A 21,705-nucleotide genomic window follows, 5' to 3' on the forward strand; every position below is an offset into this window, starting at 1 on the left:
CTTCTCAGTATTATTTTCCACAGGGCTACAAAGGAAGCCCACACAGAAATTGCAGCCCAGAGGAAGCATGGAGCAAACAAGGAAGGATCCCACGCTCATTCACGCCCTGCTTGTGCTGGCAAGGGGGAGAATTGTATCCCCCACACACAGTACCCCTTCCATCTCAGGCAATGAGCAACATGCTTACCTTGACGTCCATGACTTTTGTGATCTTCCAGAGGTCGATGAGGAGCCCAATGAAGACACTGACTTGAACCACAAAGTTAGTTTCGTTGTCCAGGATGTAGAGGAGGACCACGAGTGACTGAAATACCCCGAAGAACACCGAGCGGACGGAAAGCCCCTCCAGAGACTGCCTGCTATTCCAGAATTGGATATCTAGGAGCCAGAGAGAAGAGCATAGAGGAGCAACTTCCCAAGCACTGGGGGCCTTTCTGGGGCAGCTAAAACCCACGTTTCCATCTTTCTCCTCTACCTGATGGAAGAAGCAGAGCACAGATGTACTGGCAAAAGCTTTTCACATGCATGAGCAGAGTGAACTGTGTTCTATTTCCCAGATCTATGAAGAGGAGCATGGCCAGACCAGCTCTGTGGCCCACAAAGCGTCAAGGAGAACCTGGCTCATCCATTGGTGGTAGCACCCTCACTTTGCCCTCTCCTGTGGCTGGTAGGTGTGCGGTTAGTGTGTGATTCCAGGGCCATTGCGCAGCCTGAATACCCAGCCACGTCACAAGCGTGCCGCTTGAAGCCTCCAGACCTTATAAAAGGGAAGCATTTCAAGTCTGTATGCCCCCACTAATAACTGTGGAGAGTCTTGGGGAAGTGGTGGGTGGCAGAACGGCGCGAGTGCCTCTCTTGAGCACATGGGGGAGGAACAGCCAGGAGCAGAATGCTGAGCATTTAGGGCAGGTAACCAAAGGGACAGGCCAGCAGAGTCAGCCCCATGGAGCCTCAGCAATTCAGCCCAGGGTCAAATGACAACACCTGTGTTTTCCATTTAGTCACCTGCCCTGGACATTTTTCCTGCTGCATTTACATTGCCACCCCCACACGGGCATTGAACAACACTGCAAAGGCCGCTGCAGACCCAGGTTAAAAACCCTCCCTGTGAGGAATAAGGGCCGGAGCCAATGGAGAGATTTCCTTTGCACTACAGAACTTACCATTTTTGAAGGCAAGAAACTCAAATATGCTGTGAACGATGGAAACGACAATGGTCAAAGCCAGCAGATATGGATTGGTCTCCAAAAGAGCAACCTGGGAAAGAAAACAGAGGTGATGGGCCTATCCTGCCCCTCCAGCCTGGCCCCACCCCACGGGACCCAGAGAGGGCAGGCCAGACGGAATAGCAGGTCTCAGGTGGCCAGTATGTGCCAGGAGAAACAACCCAACCCAGAGATACTTAGGAGGAAGAACGGGGGAAAGCAGAAATGCTGACAGATTGCAGAGTCTCAGGAAACAGGAAGAATAAAGTGTGCATGAGGTACTGTGGGTAAGCACATGTTCTCTCCCAGAGACCAAGCAAGGCCCACTTATGCCTGGCTTCCACACCAACGGCTGACACAAAGAGAGGATAAGCCCTGAGACCGTGATGCTCAGCATAAAACTGCAGTGAGCGGCACGGTCAAACCATTATTTCCCGCACCATCTCGGAACGTATTTCTGTTACACGGGATACAGCGCTCACAGGGTTCATTTCTGAACTAAAAGGAGCTTAATGCACTTACACCAAAGGCGCACACAGCATTTGAAGGGGAACTTTTCGTACCCCTGCATTTAGTGACCACTGAAAACTCTGTTAAAGGGGACCTCAACTCAGACCCAGCTAGATTAGGAAATGCAGAGTGAAATCCCTCTGATCCCTGCCCCCGAGGGCTCTGTAGGGAATGCCAGTACCATTCTCAGTCCATGTCAACTGGCTGCAAGCACTGCGCACATTCACAGTGCTGCACAGAGGGGTCCTAGATGAGCAGCAGTGTTCCTCAGAACTGCTGAGCAGAGAGAACATGGTGGGCTTTGTTACAGAGACCTGAGGTCCTGCTACCAGCTCAGAGCCTTCTGTCAGCTCAGTAAAGGAGGAGCTAAGGGGGAACTTCCCTTCCTAACTTACTGGTATTTCCTGGGTTTGGGGGGCTGGAGTTTGGGGAATGAAACCCTACATTAAAGGCAATGCCCCAGCCAGCTGCTGACTGGGGGGGATGGGTCGCAGTGGCATGGAGGGTATGTCTACACTACAAAGTTAATTCGAACTAACGGATGTTAGTTCGAATTAACTTTGATAGGCGCTACACTAGCGGTCCACTAGTTTGAACTTAATTCGAACAAGCGGAGCGCTTAGTTCGAACTAGGTAAACCTCATTCTACGAGGACTAAGCCTAGTTCGAACTTACTAGTTCGAATTAAGGGGTGTGTAGCCCCTTAATTCGAACTAGTGGGAGGCTAGCTCTCCCCAGCTTTCCCTGGTGGCCACTCTGGCCAACACCAGGGAAACTTGTCTGCCCCCCTCCCGGCCCCGGACCCCATAAAGGGGCACAGGTTGGCTACGATGCCCGTGCCAGGTGCAAGCCTGCCAGCACCCAGCTAGCAGACCCTGCGCCTGGCACGGCTCGAGCCAGCCACCCGATGCCCCCCAGCCCACTCCCTCTTCCCGGGACCAGGCTGGTGGCTCCCGGGAGCTTGCCCGGGACCGCAAGAGGCAGGCACCCGCCTGGTCTAGTGCGGACATCGTGGACCTCGTCCACGACCTCTGCACTAGGCACAGGAAAGTGGCCATCTAGGGCAGGAGAGCTGCCAGCCTGGCCACCCAGGAGCAGGTGTGCATGAAAATCAAGGTAGTCCACTGAGACCCCCGACCCTGAGCCCTGAGCTTACAATGGCCGTACTGGGTCAGACCAAAGGTCCATCTAGCCCAGTAGCCTGTCTGCCGACAGCGGCCAACCCTAGGGACTCTGGAGGGGATGGACCGAAGACAGTGACCAAGCCATTTGTCTCGTGCCATCCCTCTCCAGCCTTCCACAAACTTTGGGCAGGGACACCACTCCTACCCCCTGGCTAATAGCACTCCATGGACCCAACCTCCATCACTTTATCTCACTTCTCTTTAAACTCTGTTCTAGTTCTAGCCTTCACAGCCTCCTGCAGCAAGGAGTTCCACAGGTTGACTCTTTGCTTTGTGAAGAACAACTTTCTGTTACTAGGTTGAAGCCTGCTACCCATTCCTTTCCTTTGGTGTCCTCTAGTCCTTCTATTATGGGAACTAATGAAGAACTTTTCTTGATGCACCCTCTCCACCCCACTCATGCTTTTATAGACCTCTATCCTATCCCCCCTCAGTCTCCTCTTTTCTAAACTGAAAAGTCCCAGTCTCTTTAGCCTCTCTTCCTATGGGACCTCTTCCAAATCTCTGATCATTTTAGTTGCCCTCCCCTCTCCCACCCTCTCTATAGGCAGTTTGAGCAAGGCTGGAACATTTCCAGCTCTGAAATATTAGAGGGACTTGTAGTTTAGCTACTAATACTCTGGCACCGACCAGTATTTTCAGCCCCTTAGGGCACATACTACTGCTCTTCTACTGCACTCCTTGGTGCATTGGGGAACTGCTCTTTACATTTTAAAAGAGTCATTTACAGTTGACATCCTTTGATTGTGATTAGTCCATGTGGCTATGACTACACTTGCCTCCTTTTCCCAGTCTCCCCGAGTTTTGTTCAATAAAGAGAGATTCTATTTTTTACCATACGTTTTCTTTATTTTGTATATCAGGAAGGGGGGCTAGGGAAGGGTAAGTGGAAGGAGGTGAGGGAGGAATGGGGTACGAGCCCCTGATGGGGAGGACTGGGCTGGCTCTGCAGGCTCCTCGGGGTGGAAGCTCTCCTGCAGCCCCCCAATTGCCCCCTCTCCCCAGATGGCAGCCTGCGGCAAGTGCAGCCGGTCTGATGGCTGAGTGCTGTGATGTGCCCAATGTGGGCACTCAGGACACTCCAAGACAGGACTGCTTTGCAAGCGGGGCACCCCTGAGAACTGTCTGTCCGGGGTGGGGGTCGGGTCCCTTTAAGCACAACCCTCAGCTAGCCTGAGGCAGCAGCTCCACACTCTAAGTCCTCATCTGATGCCCTGCCGGCACTGCTTCCGGCCATCCTTAAGCCCGGTTCAGGGTCCACTTAATGTGGACATGCTAGTTCGAATTAGCAAAACGCTAATTCGAACTAGTTTTTTAGTCTGGATGAGTTAGTTCGAATTAGCTTAGTTCGAATTAGCGCTGTAGTGTAGACATACCCTGAGAGACAGAGTTTAAAGCCAGAAGGGAGCAGTCTGACTTGCTGTCCATCATAGGCCACCAACGCCTCACATCAGCCCAAAACGAGACCAAAGCGTCACAGGCACAGGAGACTGGACAAGGTAGGGAATAGAGATGGAAGCAAGTAGTCGAGTTGAGCCGGTACCTCCAGCTCCATCTCCACGGTGCAGCCTGCCTCCCTCTTGCACTGCTGCTTCTACTAGAGGTAGCAGCATGGGGTGGGGGGGAGGGAGGACGACAGGGGAGCTTGCCACGAAGCAGCCTCTGCCTGCAGTGAGCCCAGGCTCACCGTGAGCAGAGCTGGGACGTCCCATGGACGGGGCTACTGGACCTGGCGGGGAGCCGGGCTTGCTCAGTCCTGGGTCATGCCAGGTTCGGGACCTCCTCCTGCTGCAACTCTGCAGTTTAAATGTAGTAGGAGCCAGGTTCCTGCACACCCAGCTCTTAAGACATTTAAACTGCAGAGCCACAGTGGGGGCAGCTCCTGGACCCGGTGCAAGCCAGGACTAAGCACTTTCCCTTATCAGCTAATTGTGTAGTGAAAAATTGTATCCATTACGTGATTAGTCAATTCCATGTCTCCTAACATCCTGAGTAGGGAACAGGATGGACGGAGGGGCACAGTGCCCTCGCAATGGAAGGGAAATGATCAGCTAGCCTATCACAACAGAAAGCAGCAAACACTGTCCACAAGGTCCCTACCAATCTGGCCTGGGACGGAAAATTCCTTCCTTACCCCACATACATGTTGGAATCCTGAACACGTGAATGGGGTCTAGGCAGCCAAGCACCTGGCAGAGGGAATGTTTGATGACACTCCAGACCCTCCACTCCCCCATAGTGCCCCATTTTCAGCCATGAACCTCTCTGATCCTTTAAAGGGGATAAAACCCTCCCAGAAAACCCTCCCAGAATAAATCTGATCTCCTGGCTGGTGGCCAGGCCCCAGGCTGCTGAGCTCTGACCCTCGCCATCCCAAACAACCCCCCATCAATCGCACTCCAATTAGTCCAGCTTGCTCTCAAAACCAGTTAGGCTGTTTCCCAAACAACTCTGACTGGAAGGCCATTCCCAGACCTCGCCCTTCTGGTGCTTAGAAATCTTCTAATTACCAGCCTCAATTTGTTCCTGGCCAATACTTGTCCTTGTGCCAACAGCTTAAATAGCTCAGCACCCTTCCTTGCTGTATTTACAAGGGAGAGAGGGAACAATCGTATCGCCTCTCAGCCTTCCTTGTACCAGTCTAATGAGTAAAGCTCTTCTAGTCTCCTTTCACAAGGCAGGCCCTGAATCTACCTACCGTGTCTGGTCACTCGTCTCAGCACCCCTTCTAATTTCAATTCATCTTTCCTGAACATGGATGACTAGAACTGTCGACAGCAACCCAGGAGAAGTTAAACCAGTACATGGGACAATGGCATTAATGCTCCTCTGGACCTACTGAAGACGCATCACCCTGTGATTGACCCCCGCACCCAGGCCTCTCTCCTCCTGTCACTTTTAGCCACCAACCCCCCCCCAGCTTTCTTGTCAGTAGGCTGTAGAAGTTGAACCTTGTACTATCACATTGCACCCCCATTTCTGTTACTCTGGTTTGGAAGGCACAGAGGAAGGGTTTACATCCCACTGAAAGCTACCTAGAGCCCTACTGGTCTAGCAGCTGGGGGAGTCCTGGCCTGTCATGAGCTAAGGAGACCACCAACCTTCCCTCTAATCTTTTCCACCCATATGTGGAATAGATTTTTTGTGTACAGAGACACATGCCACCAAGAGAAATGCAAAATCTAGCGGCGGGCGCTCTGCTAATCTGCTGGGCAGCATCGGACTCTCTTCTGAGCAACTGCACAAGTGCCCAGCTTACAGGGGAGAGATCCAGGGCAAATCCTGGGATGGCTGACACTCTCTCCAGAGCACGCTGCAGGGCAGGACAGCACTGAATTCACCGGCTTCTGATTCCTCAGCAACCACTATACCGGGGTCTGTCCTGTGGTACCTTGTCACAGGAGGAAAAAATTCTGCACTCGACGGTGGCCAATTCAGGACTATAGCCCCTCCTATGTCCTAGGGTTCATCCCGCCACACTCGAAGCACTGGCTGAGAACTGGAGCACTCAAAGATTTCCTCTCCAGGCAAGGCGTGCTCATAGAAACCTCTCTCCTTACTGAGGCCAGCTCAAGACTGGGTATGAACATACTTGGAGCACTTCCTGAAACCAGGGCGGCTGACTCTATGCCAAAGAAGAAAGCTGGGCAGAGAAGGAAAGAGTTACAACAGGAGGCCAAAGAGACTTGGGCAAGCTGCAGGACCAGAAGGTGGCACCGATGTTCCCTTAATCCAGTGGTCACCAACCAGTACATGGGGATCTACTGGTAGATCTTGAAGCTTCTGGCAGGTGACCTTGACTGGTTTGGCCAAGAGGCTGTCAAGTGACAGCACTTCAGCTGCCCCTCCCCCTACTGCTGCACATCTCCTGCCCTGTGCCTTGTAGCTGTCTTCCCCCCACCCCTAGGAGCTTCCTGCTTGCTGTGCAGGGCAGGGAAGGGAGAGGAGGGGTGCTGATGTCAAGGTGCCCCCCTCCGACCTTGTATCCTGTCTCCACAGAGCAGAGAGGGGGCACAACAGGACTTGGGATGGAGTTTGCTGGCTGCTTTTGGGAGTGGTACAGGGCCAGGGCAGGGGTGAGCCTGCCTTAGCCCCAATGCACCACCACCCAGGAGCCACCTGAGATCAGCAGTGCCCTGTCTGAGCCCACATCCTGAAACCCTGCCCCAGTCATGAACCCCCTCCTGCACCCCAAGCCCCAAGCACTCCTGCATCCATTGCCATCCCAGAGTCTGCACCTACAACCACCTCCAGCACCTCAACTGCCTGCTCCAAAGTCAGCTCAGAGCCCATCTCACACTAAATCCCTTAATCCAAGGCCAGAGCCTGCACCCCAACCTGCTGTGCCTGCCTGTGACAGTGAGGGAGGATGGAGTGAGTAGGGGGGTCTTGGATATGGGGCACAAAGGAGGCAGGACAAGGGTATATGGGTTTGAGGTAGACCTTGGATTGCACTTAAATTCAAAAAGTGATCTCATGCTTAAAAAGGCTGGAGATCACTGGCTTAATCTTTTCCATCAATGCCTGGATTTTCTCTATCCATGTGTGGAATAATTTTGGATGCGCATCAAGGCATGTGCACCACCAGTAGAAACACAAAACCCAGTTGTGAGTGCTCCGCTAATCAGCTGATGGCATTGGAATCTCTCCTGAGCAGCTGCACAAGCACCCAGCTTACAGAGAACACTGGCTAGAAATGGATTTTCCAGACGTGTGGAGAACACAGCAGCATGATCCAGCGACTGCTCCAATTTGATAGGGAAAGAAGATTGAAAAGGCTCCCAAAGGGTGGTGATTGCTGGGCCATAGGAGGCGGGGTCAGCAGGGGGTAGGTCATTTAGTGCCTGAATGACTTCGGGGCCATTTTCAGAAGTGATTTTGCCATTTGGCAGTTAGGCTTCTACGTGACTCAGTCTTTTGAAACTTTTATCCCAGCAGCTCAGGTCTGGGTATGTTAAAATTGAGCTGACTGCATGAAATGAAGAGCTACTGGGAAGTCAGGCCCAGACGGGACTGGAGGAAAGGAGACAGGTCAGAAGTGGAGAGGTAGAGTTGGGTGTCATCTACATAGGGATAGCAGGTGAAGCTGTGTGAGTGGATGAGATCCCAGTCAGAGCGCCCAGGACAGCCCTGTGGGACTTCTACAGAAAACGGCAGAAAGAGGAACCCACCAAAAGCAAAGCTGGAGAAAACCCACCCCGAGCTGATTCGCCATGGCTGCCTGACCTTTACAGAGTCCTGCTCCTCGTCCGACTGCTCGTACAAGTCTTCTCCCAGGAAGTTCCACGGGGACTTGCTGCTCTGCGCTGCATAGAGCTGCCAGCGCCACAGCGAGAGCGGGCAGAACGAGAGGCGGAAAGGCAGGCGCTCCACGGTCTCGTTGACGGGGAAGTAATCCTTCTGCAGGTTCCAGTAGTCGTTGAAGTAGAGGATGGGATAGTAGTCGCCACTGACTGCATCAAACTTCACGTCTGTAGCAACGGGAGAGAGCACGGAGACAGGCCTGAGAGAGCCAACAGGAATGGATAGCACAACAACAGCCACCTTCGGTCACAGACAACGATGGGCACCCAGCTCATCCCGCAACCACAGGGCAGACGCCAGCTCTTGTAGCATGCAGAGTACTCCAAGCACTGAATGGGGTGGGGGGGCGTGCGCAGGAACTTGCTTTTCCACAGAGGGATGGGAGTGTGTAGCACTTCTCAGTGCCTAACTAGATACAGTGCTGCCTTGCACAGAGCTCAAACCCATTCCCTCTGTGTGCATTACTGACTGTGCTCAGGCACAGGTGCTGAAAGTGCTCTGCCAGCATCCAATTAACAGTGGCTGGGAAACCAGGCAGAATCCCCATCTCTCAAACTGGAGTTTATGGTGCCAGCTAAGTTTCTTTTAAAGAGCACTTGTGATTTGAATCACAAGCTGATGGATAGTGCCAGTCTAACCACACTGGAGGCGGATGTTCCTTTAGCCACAAAACATGCAGCATGTGGAGAGCAGCGGGGAAAGTTTGCCTCATACATCCTTCCCTGACAACGCATCAGAGTCCTTACTTAGGGGGCCACCTGGTGAGAGTTTAGTCCACTCAATACTGTGTCACCACAGAGCCAGGCAACATGGGGACCCAATCACAGGGGTGAAATTTGTTTGTTTTTTTTGGCACTTGATGCCTGGCTCAGACTGTGCACTGAAGCCATTAACTCACTTCCTGTAAGTAGGCTTGGCAGAATTCAATTTGCATTTTCTTAAAATAATTTAGACACGGCTGCTTATTTCTTTGGGCATTTATCCAATTTTTATCCATTTAATTTTCCGTAGCTGCAAACATTATGGAGGGACATGTCTGGCAATTATTTAATGACAGATGTTGATAAGTTAAAGATCCCTAAAAAGCACCCTGTGCTACCTCCACTAATGTTGGCATTATATAACACTCTATGCACATTAAGGTTGGACTCAAGTTTTCAATTGGCATTTTTCTTATTTTGCTTGCTTAACATTGGTCATAACTGATGGAAATAGTTTTCTGTTAGGGGATGTGTTTGTATGTACAGTGAAATCAGTATTTACCAACATTTACTGTTGAAAATCCAGTCCTTCCAAGCTTATTCACAAGGCAGTGATGAGATGGTAACAATTTAGTTACTGCCAACTTTGGAGGAATTTATACTCCTGAACTAGAAGTGAGGTCTCTAATATTCCACTCTCCAAGCCATCAACTGCCCAACCCACAAGTACACTGAAGAAAATAAGCTAGTCCAGAGGGGAGACAATCAATTCCACTCTCATGCAATTACTGGGCTCCAACAAGTGCCCCAAACTGGGCAAATACGAGAAGAAATGCTATTTTGGGCTGTGTTCTTTAGCTCCCAGAACAGCTGATCCATCTGGATCTTGTAGTTGTCTCCCCATCTACTCCCATTACAGTTCTTCCCAGCAGCGATCAATTTAGCCGGTTTGATTCATCAAGTCTAGTATAAATTTGAACACTGACAGCTGATGACATGCATGGACTCTGGTATGTCACCAGAAGGAGACGCACAAGGGGCACTCAGGGATACACTGCAGTATAGCTCTCTGCACGTTGACTTTAGCTATGTTATTGATGTAGCTGAAGTTGCAGAACTCAGATCAATCTACTCCCGCAGTGTAGACCAGCCCTCAGAGATCAGGAAGTGCTGGCACATCCAAAGTTCTTACACTGGTCCAGAGGCGGTGGCACACTACCCTTCACCCAGGGAGTATGATCATCCACTATGTTGATGGTGAGATTAGGGTGCCAATGTGAGATCACCTCCACAGGGCCAAAGTCTTCTGCTCTCTGCAATAAGAACATAAAGTCGCATTTGGTATGGGGTGCCAGGGCATTTCATTGCTCTAGCCATAGTGAGAGGACGCCACATTTATAAATATAGCCATTGTAGCTCATTACATTTGGGAACTACAGATAATTTTGAATTTGGTGCTGAGGAAAGACCACATAGTTAAAGACAATTTTCACAACACAGCTAGAGAGTAAGGATGTTAAAATGCAGTTAAATGACTAGTTGATGGAATTTCCATCAATTAATCAGTTAGTTGATAGGCACTTCCGCATTCCTCCTTTGAAATGTACAAGAGCCCCCCCCCGAGAGGAAGGAGGAATGCGGAACTCTGCGTACAGTCCAGGGCCAGTGGGACGTCCCACTGACTCCGGGCTGCAAGCGGGTGCCTGCTTTGAAATGCACAAGAGTCCCCTGCAGGACTCCCAGGCTCCATGCTACACTGCATGCAGCTAGGAACCCAGCATCAGCTGGGGACTCTCTAGATGACCCCAGGGTCCACAGCTACCCCTTTGAATCACCACAGAGGCGACAGCACCTACCCCTTTGAAAAACCACCTAGGAGCGCTGACACTTGGAAGTACTCCTTTCCTCCCCCCATTTGCTGCCTCTATCTTAGGGGGGATATCGACTAGTCAAAATACTATCCAATAAGCATTTGCTTATCGGATAGTTGACTAATCTTTTACATCCTTACTAGAGACACCACCTGACAGGGGTGAAAGGACCTGAGGTGTTTAGAACTGAGGGAAGCAAAGGGAAAGACATTTTCACCTAGAACTAGGACAAATATAGGAAGATGCAGACAGATTAGAGAAATCGTGTGGCATCTTAAAGACTAACATATTTATCTTGGCATAAGCTTTCGTGGGCAAAGATCCACGTTGTCAGATGCATCTGGTGATAAATAAATCTGTCAGTCACACAGATGGGCGTGCGCACAAGTACATTTATGAATCTTTTATGCAACAAAACTAGGACATTTTTGACAATGTACAACCCCATAAAAACTTGATTTGTTCTCTTAGGTTTTAGGTAGCAAGGATCTTCATAATGCTAGTTACTAACCCTTCCAAAGGCACCACTTTGACAGACCAGATCCAGCCCAAACTGAAGATTTTTGAACCAGGTCAGAGTATGCACTTGGGAACTCACGTGGTAGGCCTTTGGCTCCATGTGTCTTACTTCAGCCAATCAACCCCTTCAACTGTCCATCAGTTTTCCCCTCACCCATGGGCTTGTGTGTCTTGTTCTTGCCACCTTTGCTCTCCTCCAGCCAAGAGGGAGCTAACAATTAACACAAGAACATAAAATTGACTAGACCGGGACAGACCAATGATCCAACTCTAGCCCACTATCCTGTCTTCTGATAATGCCAAACAGGACAATTTATTGAGCAATCCATCTCAGTCCCAGCTTCTAGCAGTCAGATTTATGAACGCTCAGAGCTTGGAGTTGTCCCCCTGCTCCTGAAGTGGTCAGCATCAGCCAGCCACAGGCAAGCAAACAAGGATTAGATCATCGCAGGGTGGCTTCTAATGCTTCCTGAGGCTGCAACTCAGAAGCACCTGTGATCTAGTCCAGCACCCACTGGTAAAGAGCACTGGGTTGTCCTGGCTCAGAGGAGCGAGACACAGGCCTTTGGATGTGAGAGCACTATGTCTGCTGTCTCTCTTCCATCATACTCAGATTTGCAACAGAGGGTTTAACTGGGCTCCCCTTCCAAGTTAAAGGGTTAACAGTGCTCTGCCTGGGGCTCTTCTCCATCACAGGCTGCTCTGTCACAGGGCTAGAGAGCTGAAGCAAAGAGGGGAGTTCCACAGGAGAGGCAGAAAGGGAAGTGATACAGCAAGTGTACAGCTGACTGAAAGAGCCAGGGTGGACAGAGCCCCCTCCTACCCTACATGTGATTGCTGGATAAAGAGGTGAAGGACAATCTTGTATCAATACAAAGGGAGAACAAGGTAATAGTTCATTAAGGAGAAGGAACAAAGTAGCAACCCAGGTAGGTAGGAGAATTCCACAGAAACTAAGGATCAAGAAGGGTGAACCAACAAACACTGAGAACATTTTGGACTTATTCACCACAGAGTCGAAGTAGTTCTTCCCGCTGGTTGAGGAAAAAGTTAACCCCACAGCAAACAAAGGGATACCGGGAGGATTTATTTAAAAACAAACAAAAATGCTAATTTCTTTTAAAAATAAAACGTTTGAAATTATGAGTTGAAAAAGCAGGAAAGCTTGTTTGCCTCTTCCAATCTATGAATAAAAATGAGGGTGAAAGGATGAGATGTACTAGTTCCAAAATCCTGAAGAGATGATGACCAGGAACAATCAATTCAAGTGACTAACTAAAAAGTTGCTGTAATAGTAGCATTAACATACCACTGACACTACTTTTGTTGAATAAATCAGCTTTAAATGCAAAACATGTTTAAAATAAATTTATTTCCCCTTATGCATCCCACTAATTTAGGTTCATTTAAAATGCTGGTTTTGCATTTTTAATTGAATTCCAATAACAGAGCTCAACAAATTATGGTTTTAAAAAAGTAATCAAATAATGAAGCATTTATTATGTTTGCTTCCTAACAGAATGAAAAGTGCAAGAGAGAAATGTATGTTAAGCTACACAATGCTGAAAGCTATGTGTACAGATACAGTGTTTCTTCCTAGTTAGCAAAATATATCAAATGTAGTGTACAGACAAATCAACATGCATTAATGGCTCCCAACCAATTAGATCATCTTTTTCCAGAAAAAGAACTAAAACATACAAGTAAAAAACACTGAAACGGATAACCTGAACTCAGGTTTCCTGCTTGCTGATTTAAATCATGATTAAAGTTGGTGACTGAATGGTTTTGATTTAAATCAGTCTAACTTGTACCACAGCAGCTAATTCCTGGGTGGAAGACACCTGGAATTTGATATTCTGCAGGTGCTCAGGTTCTGCAAGGGAGTTTTGATGTACTTTGAAATATTTTAACCATGTGTTTTACTGATCCTCTGGCTTCATGGCTTTCTTGTGAAATGCTTTATGTCAACGTAATCTCTCCATCATTGCAACCCACCCAAGATCCTGACCATCAGGGTTGTCTAAGATTTATATGCAGTACTATTTATTCAGGGCTGTCTGTAAGATGTATATGCACTATTAAACTATGCCCAATGGCAGCCTGAGGATTGGGGGAATGATCTTTTAGAGATGTGAATTTTATAATCTTCACCAACACACTACTGAAATATTTTTAAGCAAATTTTAAACTAAGGTCCCGCAGGCCAGGGGTGGGCAAGAGGCTGCCAGCGGGCCAAATCTGGTTCGCCAAGCCACTCGATCCAGCTTGCTGCCACCTCACCAGAACCCTTAGGCAGAGATCATTTTACCTTTTAAAAAGCCAGCTGTCCTCTGCTCGGTAGGGCTCGGGAGGGAAGAGGGAGACTTCTCATGCTGTTCCTCGCAAAATCTCTTAGCTCCCACTGGCCAACCTCTCAGTTTCCAGCCAATAGCAGCTGAGAATTTTTGCTGGGAGCTGGGGCAGTATAGGAAGCTTTCTCCCTTCCTCCTCATCCCACCTCCCCCTTTTCTTCCTTCTCATGCCTGGAGCAGAGCTAAGCGGAGTTGCAAGCAGCCTGCCGCAGACAGGTTTCTGCTGGTAAGCGCCTCCTAGCCAGAGCCTGCCTCTGGCACTCCAACCCCTCCCTTCCCCAACCCTCTGCCCCCCTCCCCCATATCCAAACCCTCTGACTCTCCTGTACCCATACTTGTTCTGAATTTTGATGTAGTTTGGCTCTTGGGTTGGAAAAGGTTGCCTGACCCCCAATTCATAGGTTCAATGTTCTGCTAATAGTAGGTCTGACAGGCTTCTTCACTTAATGTTAACTAGATCCTCTCTGGAGAGAAGCAGAGCCACAGAGCACGGATAGGAAGAGGCAGAACCCAGTGGAGCCCCAAATTTGTGGGTGCCCTACTCAGCTGTGTAATCTGTGTTGGGGGTTAGGACGGCCCTGATCCTATTCTCTTGAAGGAAAAGTTAGGGCATGACTGCAGAGAGGCGAAAGCCATGCTAGCAAAGTACATTTCTCTCCCAGCAGCCATCTTCCTGGTGAAAAGGTGCCTGGGTGGGGAAGCAGAGGAGAGAGAGAAGCCAGGGGCCTTGCTTAGCGAGGAAAGCAGTTACTTACCTTTATCATTTCTGGATCAGCTTCTGTCTCCCCTGTCAGAAGATTCTTGGTTTTCTGGAACCGTCGACGTTTATATTTATTTATCACTAGACGAAAAGAGAGGGACAAGCAGACTTGAGTAAGGCTGAGTGCTTCCACTTATCAGGAAGCAGCTGCTCAAAACAGATCCACTTCAAATAGCATCTTCCTGTTTCTCCTGACAGGTCTGTATGCAGGGTGCGTATGCAAAGGGGGTGAAAGCACCCCCCAATGGTCCTCCATGGGACTCATTCTGGCCAGCCAGGGGAAGGCTGATTTTTCCCTCTTTTCCCGAGGAACAAGGCCAGGGGTGGGACTGGGAAATCAATTTCAGCCTTTCCCCCAGCCAGATCACGCTTACTTGGGGGACCATGTGGGGGAGGGGGTGCATTCGCACCCTTGTGGTCCACACTTACAAAACCAGCACCCCTACTATTGATGGGCCTTCCTGAGCTCAGGAGTTGGATGTAACCTGGACCATTGGCCAGGCAAATGAAAAGCCTGGCCAATAAGAACGGAGAGATTTTGCTCGGGGTGGGGGCAGCATGCTGAACCCTCTCCTTCCCTCCCACAGCACAGAGCACTACAGGGAGCAGCTAGCCACTTTGAGCGCCCCTGCTCTGTGCCACAGGGGCAGGGCGCAGGCTGGATGAAAAGGCTTGGCAGGCTGTATCTTGCCGGCCTCTAGGCTAACCGCAGCAGGGAGTTGCTATAGCCCCGTCGTGCTGGAGCGGGCCCACCCCATCACCAGCAGCAGGGCTGAGCCGAGAGTGTGAAGTATGGTGAGCAGAGGACTGCTCCAGCCAGGCCGAGCTGAACCCACCATGCAGCGCTCTGGCCAGGCCGGGCCAAGCCAGCTATGCAGGATGGTGGGAGGAGGCTACTTCAGCGAGGCCGGGCCAAGCCCACTGCACTGCGGATGAGAGGAACAGGGTGCTCTGGCTGGGCTGGAACACCCCCCACTGGTTAGCCTTTTACATCCCTACTCCCAACACAAAACTGCACTCCCCCACTTCTGATTTATACCATGCGACTGTTCTGTAACCCTTGAGGGTCCCCCCAGCTTCTCCATGACTCCTAAGAAATGTGCTTCTCTTACCATTCTCCAGAAGTCAACCTCTACATTTGTTGTTACCCATCTCTTCAATTTTTTTTTTTAAAGGCCCTTTCCAAAAAGCATTTATTAAAATCTGTCTAACAGATCAGAGTTTAAAGCCACAAGGGATGAGTGATCTCAGCTCTGACCATAAAATACCCTTGAATTAATTCCAGTCTTCATTTAAAGAGTTGGGGATGGAGAATCCACGAAAACTCTTGGAAGCTGTACCAATGGTTAATTACCCTCATCACTTAAAAATTATACTTTATTGCTCGCTCGCAACTGCCAGCCACCTGACTATGATAGACCTTTGTCCAAAGCCTGATGAAATTTTGTTCCACCAGAGGGTACTTATAAATCAGGTTACGATTTCTGTCGGGGCTATTTTTAGTAAAGCCATAACATCTTGCATGTAACCAACAAAAACCCCCCGGGAGGCTGTGATCCAACTGTGACTATAGTAAAAATAACCTGAGTCAAGGGAACAGAGAAATGACTGCATCTCTGCCCAGGAGAGGGCAGAACCCCCACTCCATCCCACAGCTGCAGTTCAGGGGTGCACAGTCACAAGAACATACATAAGAACAGCCATACTGGGTCAGACCAAAGGTCCATCTAAGCCCAATATCCTGTCTGCCAATTATGGACAATGACAAATGCCTCAGAGGGAGTGACCCCATAGGTAATCATCACAGGATCCCTCTCCTATTATCCATTTCCAGACAAACAGAAGCTAAGGACACCACTTATACCCACCCTGGCTCATAGCCATTGCTGGACCCATGAATTTGTCTAGCTCTTTTTGGAACCCTGTTAAAGTCCTACTCTTCACAACATCCTTTAGCAAGGACTTCCACATTGACTGTGTGCTGTGTGAAGAAAAACTTCCTTTTGTTTTAAACCTGCTACCTATTTGGTGACCCCTAGTTCTTATGTTATGGGAACAAGTAAATAACTGTTCCTTATTTACTTTTTACACACCAGTCATGATTTTATACACCTCTATCATAACCCCCCTTAGTCTCCTCTTTTCTAAGCTGTAAAGTCCAAGTATTTTTAATCTCTCTTCATATGGGACGCGTTCCAAACCCTTAATCATTTTTGTTGTCCTTCTCTGAAACTTCTCCAATGACAATATATCATTTTTGGGATGAGGCAACCACATTTGTGCACCGTATGCAATATGTGAGCCTACCAGGATTTTATATAGAGGGAATAACGTATTTTCTGTCTTATTCTCTAGCCCTTTCTTAATGATTCCTAATATTGTTTGCTTTTTGGACTGCTGCTGCACACTGAGTGGATGTTTTCAGAGAACTACAGGCGCTCCCCGAGTTGCGAACTGTCGTGTTACTACCGTTCACACTTATGACCAAAGCTCCCATGGAGCGGTCGTAAAGGCAGTTCCTGAGTTACGAATGTGACCTGCTCTTATGAACAGCGTGGTCGCATGTAACTCAGTGGGGTCCGAGTTACGAACAGCTCGAGTTACGGCCAACTGTTTGGTCTGTAACTCGTTCGTAACTCGGAGAGAGGCTGCATTCAAAATGACTCCAAGATCTCTCTCAAGAAATTGTAGCTAAAATAGTCCCCATTATGTTGTATGTATAGTTGGGATTATTTTTTCCCATGTGCATTATTTTACATTTATCAACATTAAATTTCATTTGCCATTTCATTGCCCAATCACTTAGTTTGGTGAGATCTTTTTGAAGTACTTCGCAGTCTGCTTTGGTCATAACTATCTTAAGCAGTTTAGTATCATCTGCAAATTTTGCCACCTTCCTGTTTACCCCTTTCTCCAGATCCAGTTGAATAGGATGGGTCCCAGGACAGACCTCTGGGGACCTACTAATTACCTCTCTTCACTCTGAAAACTTACCATTTATTACTACCCTTTATTTCCTATCTTTTAAACAATCCATGAAAGGCTCTTATCCCATGAAAACTTCCTTTCCTTAAGAGCCTTTGGTGAGGGACCTTGTCGAAGGCTTTCTGGAAATCTAAGAAAACTATATCCACTGGATCCCCCTTGTCCACATTTGCTGACCCCCTCAAAGAACTCTAGTAGATTAGTATGGCATAATTCTAGTTTTCATGATACTAGTTTCAATTAATTTGCCTGGTACTGACATTATAGACTCAACATCTTGAAGAACAAGTTACGAAGGTAAGTAACCATTTTTCCTCCTTTGAGTGCTTGCTCATACCCATTCTAGAAATGTTAACTATCAATTATTAGTCGATGGAATTTCCATCAACTACTCGAGCAGTCCATAGGCACTTCCGCACACCGGTGACTGTGGGCAGTGCCAGGCCGAAGGGCGCCTCGATGCCAGTGAGACTCCCGGAACCTCCCATGCTGAGGGCGATGTGCTGCGGGACTCCGGTGCCACATGCGCGGCCGGGTGAAGAGCTGACCACACTAGGAGTGTTTTTAAGAGCGAATTCTCTTGAGTCCGGAGCTTAGAACCGTGTCAGATCTTGCAGTCGGCCAGGATGTGGGCTTCACCCAAGCACGAGTCGTGAGGGTCATCACAGGGCATACGCTTAGCACAGTCCACCCAGGGCTTAACGACATGAGGCCCTGGCATGGGACAGGGCAGGAAGGGCGGGAAAACCCCAACCCAACACAAGACCTTGAACTACTTAATGAACCATTAACAGGAAGAGCAACTTGAAGGGAACAAAGGGACTCAATTAAGTGCTAACTAACTACTAAGAATGTGTGAATACCGCACATTCCAAGAACCATCAGGGGAGATAAAGAACTGAGGGGGAGGAGGGCCAGCAGGGGTATAATATATGTGATGCTATGGCAGCGCTACTCTAGAGGGCTCCCCATATGGCCCAACAGGTACCACTGAGGGAAAGCTCTTCAACCATCTGCGCAGCCAGCACACACACACCTAAGCGGAATGGACATGAGCAAGCACCCATTAATACCAATCTACATGGGTTTATGGGAAATAGAGCCTAACTTGATAAAGATTAACAGCTGTAATAAGACATGTGTAAGGCATTTAACTCAGTATTGTACACCATTTTCATTCAAACCTAAGATACAAAATGAACATGATACCTGAAATGGATTAAAAGTAATTGCACAAGGGGACTCATCAAGCAGGTGAGTTTTTAATGGGGTTCTGCAAGAGGCAGGTTGCTGATTTAGAGATCTGGATTGTTTAGTCAGCTGGGCACCAGCAAATGATATTAATTTTAATGCAGATAAACATCTACATCTAGAGAAGAATGTAAGTCACACTTACAGAATGGGGAACTATTTTGGGATGCAACAACTCTGAGGCTAGGACAAGAAGCAATGGGCTTCAATTGCAGCAAGAGAGGTTTAGGTTGGACATTAGGATAAACTTCCTAACTGTCAGGGTGGTTAAAGACTGGAATAAATTGCCTAGTGAGGTTATGGAGTCTATCACTGGAGAGATTTAAGAGCAAGTTGGACAGACATCTATCAAGGCTGATCTAGATGGTGCTTGATCCTGCTGAGAGGGCAGGGGACTGGACTTAATGACCTCTTGAGGTCACTTCCAGTTCTAGTGTTCCATGAGTCTATGAAAAAGATGGGAAGTTATAACAGAGAATCAGCTGATTGTGAGCTCCCAGTGCGATGTGATGGCCGAAAGATCTAATGCAATCCTGGGAAACACAAATGGGACTGTCGAGTGCAAGTAGAGAGGTTCTTTTATCTCTATTTGGCATTGATGTGACCACTGCTGGAATCCTGTGTCCAATTCTGGTGTCCACAATTCAAGAAGGATATTGATAAATTGGAGAGACATCAGAAGAGTGTCATGGAAAACGATTCAGGTATTAGAAAACATGCCTTATAGCTTCAGACTCAAGGAGTTCATTCTATTTAGCTTAACAAATGAAAGGTTAAGGGATGACTGGATTCCAGTCTATAAATACCTATATAAGGAATATTTGATAATGGGCTCAGTCTAGCAGAACAGCCCAATAGCAGAAGCTGAAGCTAGAACAATTCAAACTGGAAAGAATGTGTACACATTTTTAACAGTAAGGGTAAATGGTGAGTTCTCCAACTCTAGGTATTTTTCAATCAAAAGTGAATTTTTGTTAACATCAGGGATGTTCTACTTCAAAGCATAATATTGGAGAAGTTCTCTGCCCTGTGCTGTACAGGAAGCCACATTACTGGTCCTTTTTGGCCTTGAAATCTACATTACATATATGGCAAGGAAGTGCACTTTAGAAACAGAGGTTCTCAAACTAGGGGGTGTGAAATGTGTTCTGAGGATCCTGAGAAGCTTGCAGGGCGAGACTTCCTGGGCACATTCAGATATGGGCAGCCACTGAGTGGTGGTAGCATAGAGGTAAAGGTGGCAATAGCACACCACGCCATCCTTACTTCTGCACTGCTGCTCGCAGTGGCACAGCCTTCAGCTGGGATCCCGGCCAGAAGCTGCCACTTTCCAGCTGCCCACTTCTAAAGGCAGCGGGAAGTAGAGTAACAGAATCACAACACCCGCACAATGACTTTGTGACCTCCCTTACAACTCGTGGGTGAGGACGCTTACAATTACAGAAGCATGAGATTTCAGATTTAAATAGCTGAAATTGTGAAATTTACAGTTTTAAAATTCCATGATTGTTAAATTGACCAAACTGGACCCTGAATTTGGTAGGGCTCTAAAATATATGCATAATCAGGCAGGCATGGAATTTAAGGCCAGAAGGGACCACCACCTCATTTCATCTGACCTCCTGTGTATCACTTGCCACCAACAGCACCCACACACTAAACTCAAACACCAAATTAGGCCTAAGCATTACAGCCCATTGGAGACTAAACCATAAGAACGGCCAGACTGGGTCAGACCAAAGGTCCATCTAGCCCAGTATCCTGTCTGCCGACAGTGGCCAATACCAGATGCCCCAGGAGGAAGGATCACAACAGGTAATCCTCATGTGATCCCTCCCATCTCCCACTTCGAGAGAAACAGAAGCTAGGTACACTATATGTCCTTAGGACCACTATTATGTGCCACAGGCAGAGAACAGAAGGGAACAAGAACCAGTGCCCACAGCCTCCCACAATGGCAGGGAAATGATTATGAGACACATACCCATCTAATTTTGACAAGTGATCAGTACCCATATGCTGCCAAGCCAACAAACCGCCCCCCCCCCAAACCTCTGCCACTCTGACCTGAGGAAAATACCTTCCCAACCCCACGTACAGTGACTATTTCAATCCTGAGCATGAGAGCAAGAACGTGACATCCCAGAGCCCTGGCCCACCCCAGCCAATGTCCCATCTCCAGCCGTGACCATCCCTGATGCTCCAGAACAAAGAAAATAAACTCTATTGAACCCCACCACCTATGCCAGTAGAAGCTGTCTTACTTCGTGATGTGTGAACCGTAGCGAGTCTTCTGTACAAGTTCTTCTGTTTGGGATCAGGATGGAAGCCGCTCTTTGTAAAATACACATGGACGTACATGGAGCCATTATGTTGCACACTCTGAAATTAGACACACCAAGAGGATGGTTAGTTGCCTCATTCCCTGTGCTGGAAAACCATGAAAAGCACTGCCAAAGCTATCCAGAGCAATATGCATCAAAAAGCACAGTATCTATCGCGATCATTTCGAGGGACACTGCCTTCCTCTTCTGGAGGAGCTAGCAGCATCTGTTACACTCCTGTGAGCCATTAGCCATTCGAAAGTGAAAAGTCTTTTCATTGCCTAGGAAATAATCCTATCACATAGGGCGGTATGAGGGAGATGTCAAGGCACTGGTTTTGTATCTACAATTCTAACCATTGAGCTTCCTCACCACACAACTGCTGCTCTTTCCATTCAAGTGCCACGCCTCCCTTACATTAGTCTATTCTTTATTAATATTACCACAGTGCCGGAGAACACCGGCTACGGGCCTGTTGAGCTAGATGTTGTACAAATCCAGACCAAGAGACAGCCATAGCCTGAAATTAGCTCTGGTATAACACTTGCCTAACACACATCGGCTGTTCTCGGAATGCTATTTGTCCAGTCAGGAATGGATAAAGGCTTCCCATGCATGGTCTGGCCGTGAGGCAGACAGAAGCCCTGAGAGGTGCCAAGCTTTTGGGGTTACACAAGAGAAGAGCCCCTAAGATAATTAAGGTTGGTCGAAAAACAGTTCTGTATATCACAGTATGA

At 48.4% G+C, this 21,705-nt stretch overlaps 1 protein-coding gene across 2 annotated transcripts in view; it reads right to left on the bottom strand.

Annotated features, from left to right (window-relative positions):
• CLPTM1 (CLPTM1 regulator of GABA type A receptor forward trafficking) overlaps nucleotides 1–21,705 on the bottom strand; it is a 57,466-nt gene that overhangs the window by 16,219 nt on the left and 19,542 nt on the right. For both annotated transcript variants that reach the window (XM_075914378.2, XM_075914379.2), the window contains exons 5-10: nucleotides 20,909–21,026; nucleotides 14,404–14,489; nucleotides 10,097–10,217; nucleotides 8,126–8,370; nucleotides 1,164–1,257; nucleotides 188–378 (exon numbers count right to left, since the gene is read on the bottom strand). In XM_075914378.2, coding sequence (XP_075770493.1) covers nucleotides 188–378; nucleotides 1,164–1,257; nucleotides 8,126–8,370; nucleotides 10,097–10,217; nucleotides 14,404–14,489; nucleotides 20,909–21,026 — 855 coding nt within the window. The remainder of the gene's footprint in view (nucleotides 1–187; nucleotides 379–1,163; nucleotides 1,258–8,125; nucleotides 8,371–10,096; nucleotides 10,218–14,403; nucleotides 14,490–20,908; nucleotides 21,027–21,705) is intronic.

Source organism: Pelodiscus sinensis, chromosome 18 (assembly GCF_052426305.1).
Source record: "Pelodiscus sinensis isolate ZL-2025 chromosome 18, ASM5242630v1, whole genome shotgun sequence".
Taxonomy (NCBI): domain Eukaryota; kingdom Metazoa; phylum Chordata; order Testudines; family Trionychidae; genus Pelodiscus; species Pelodiscus sinensis.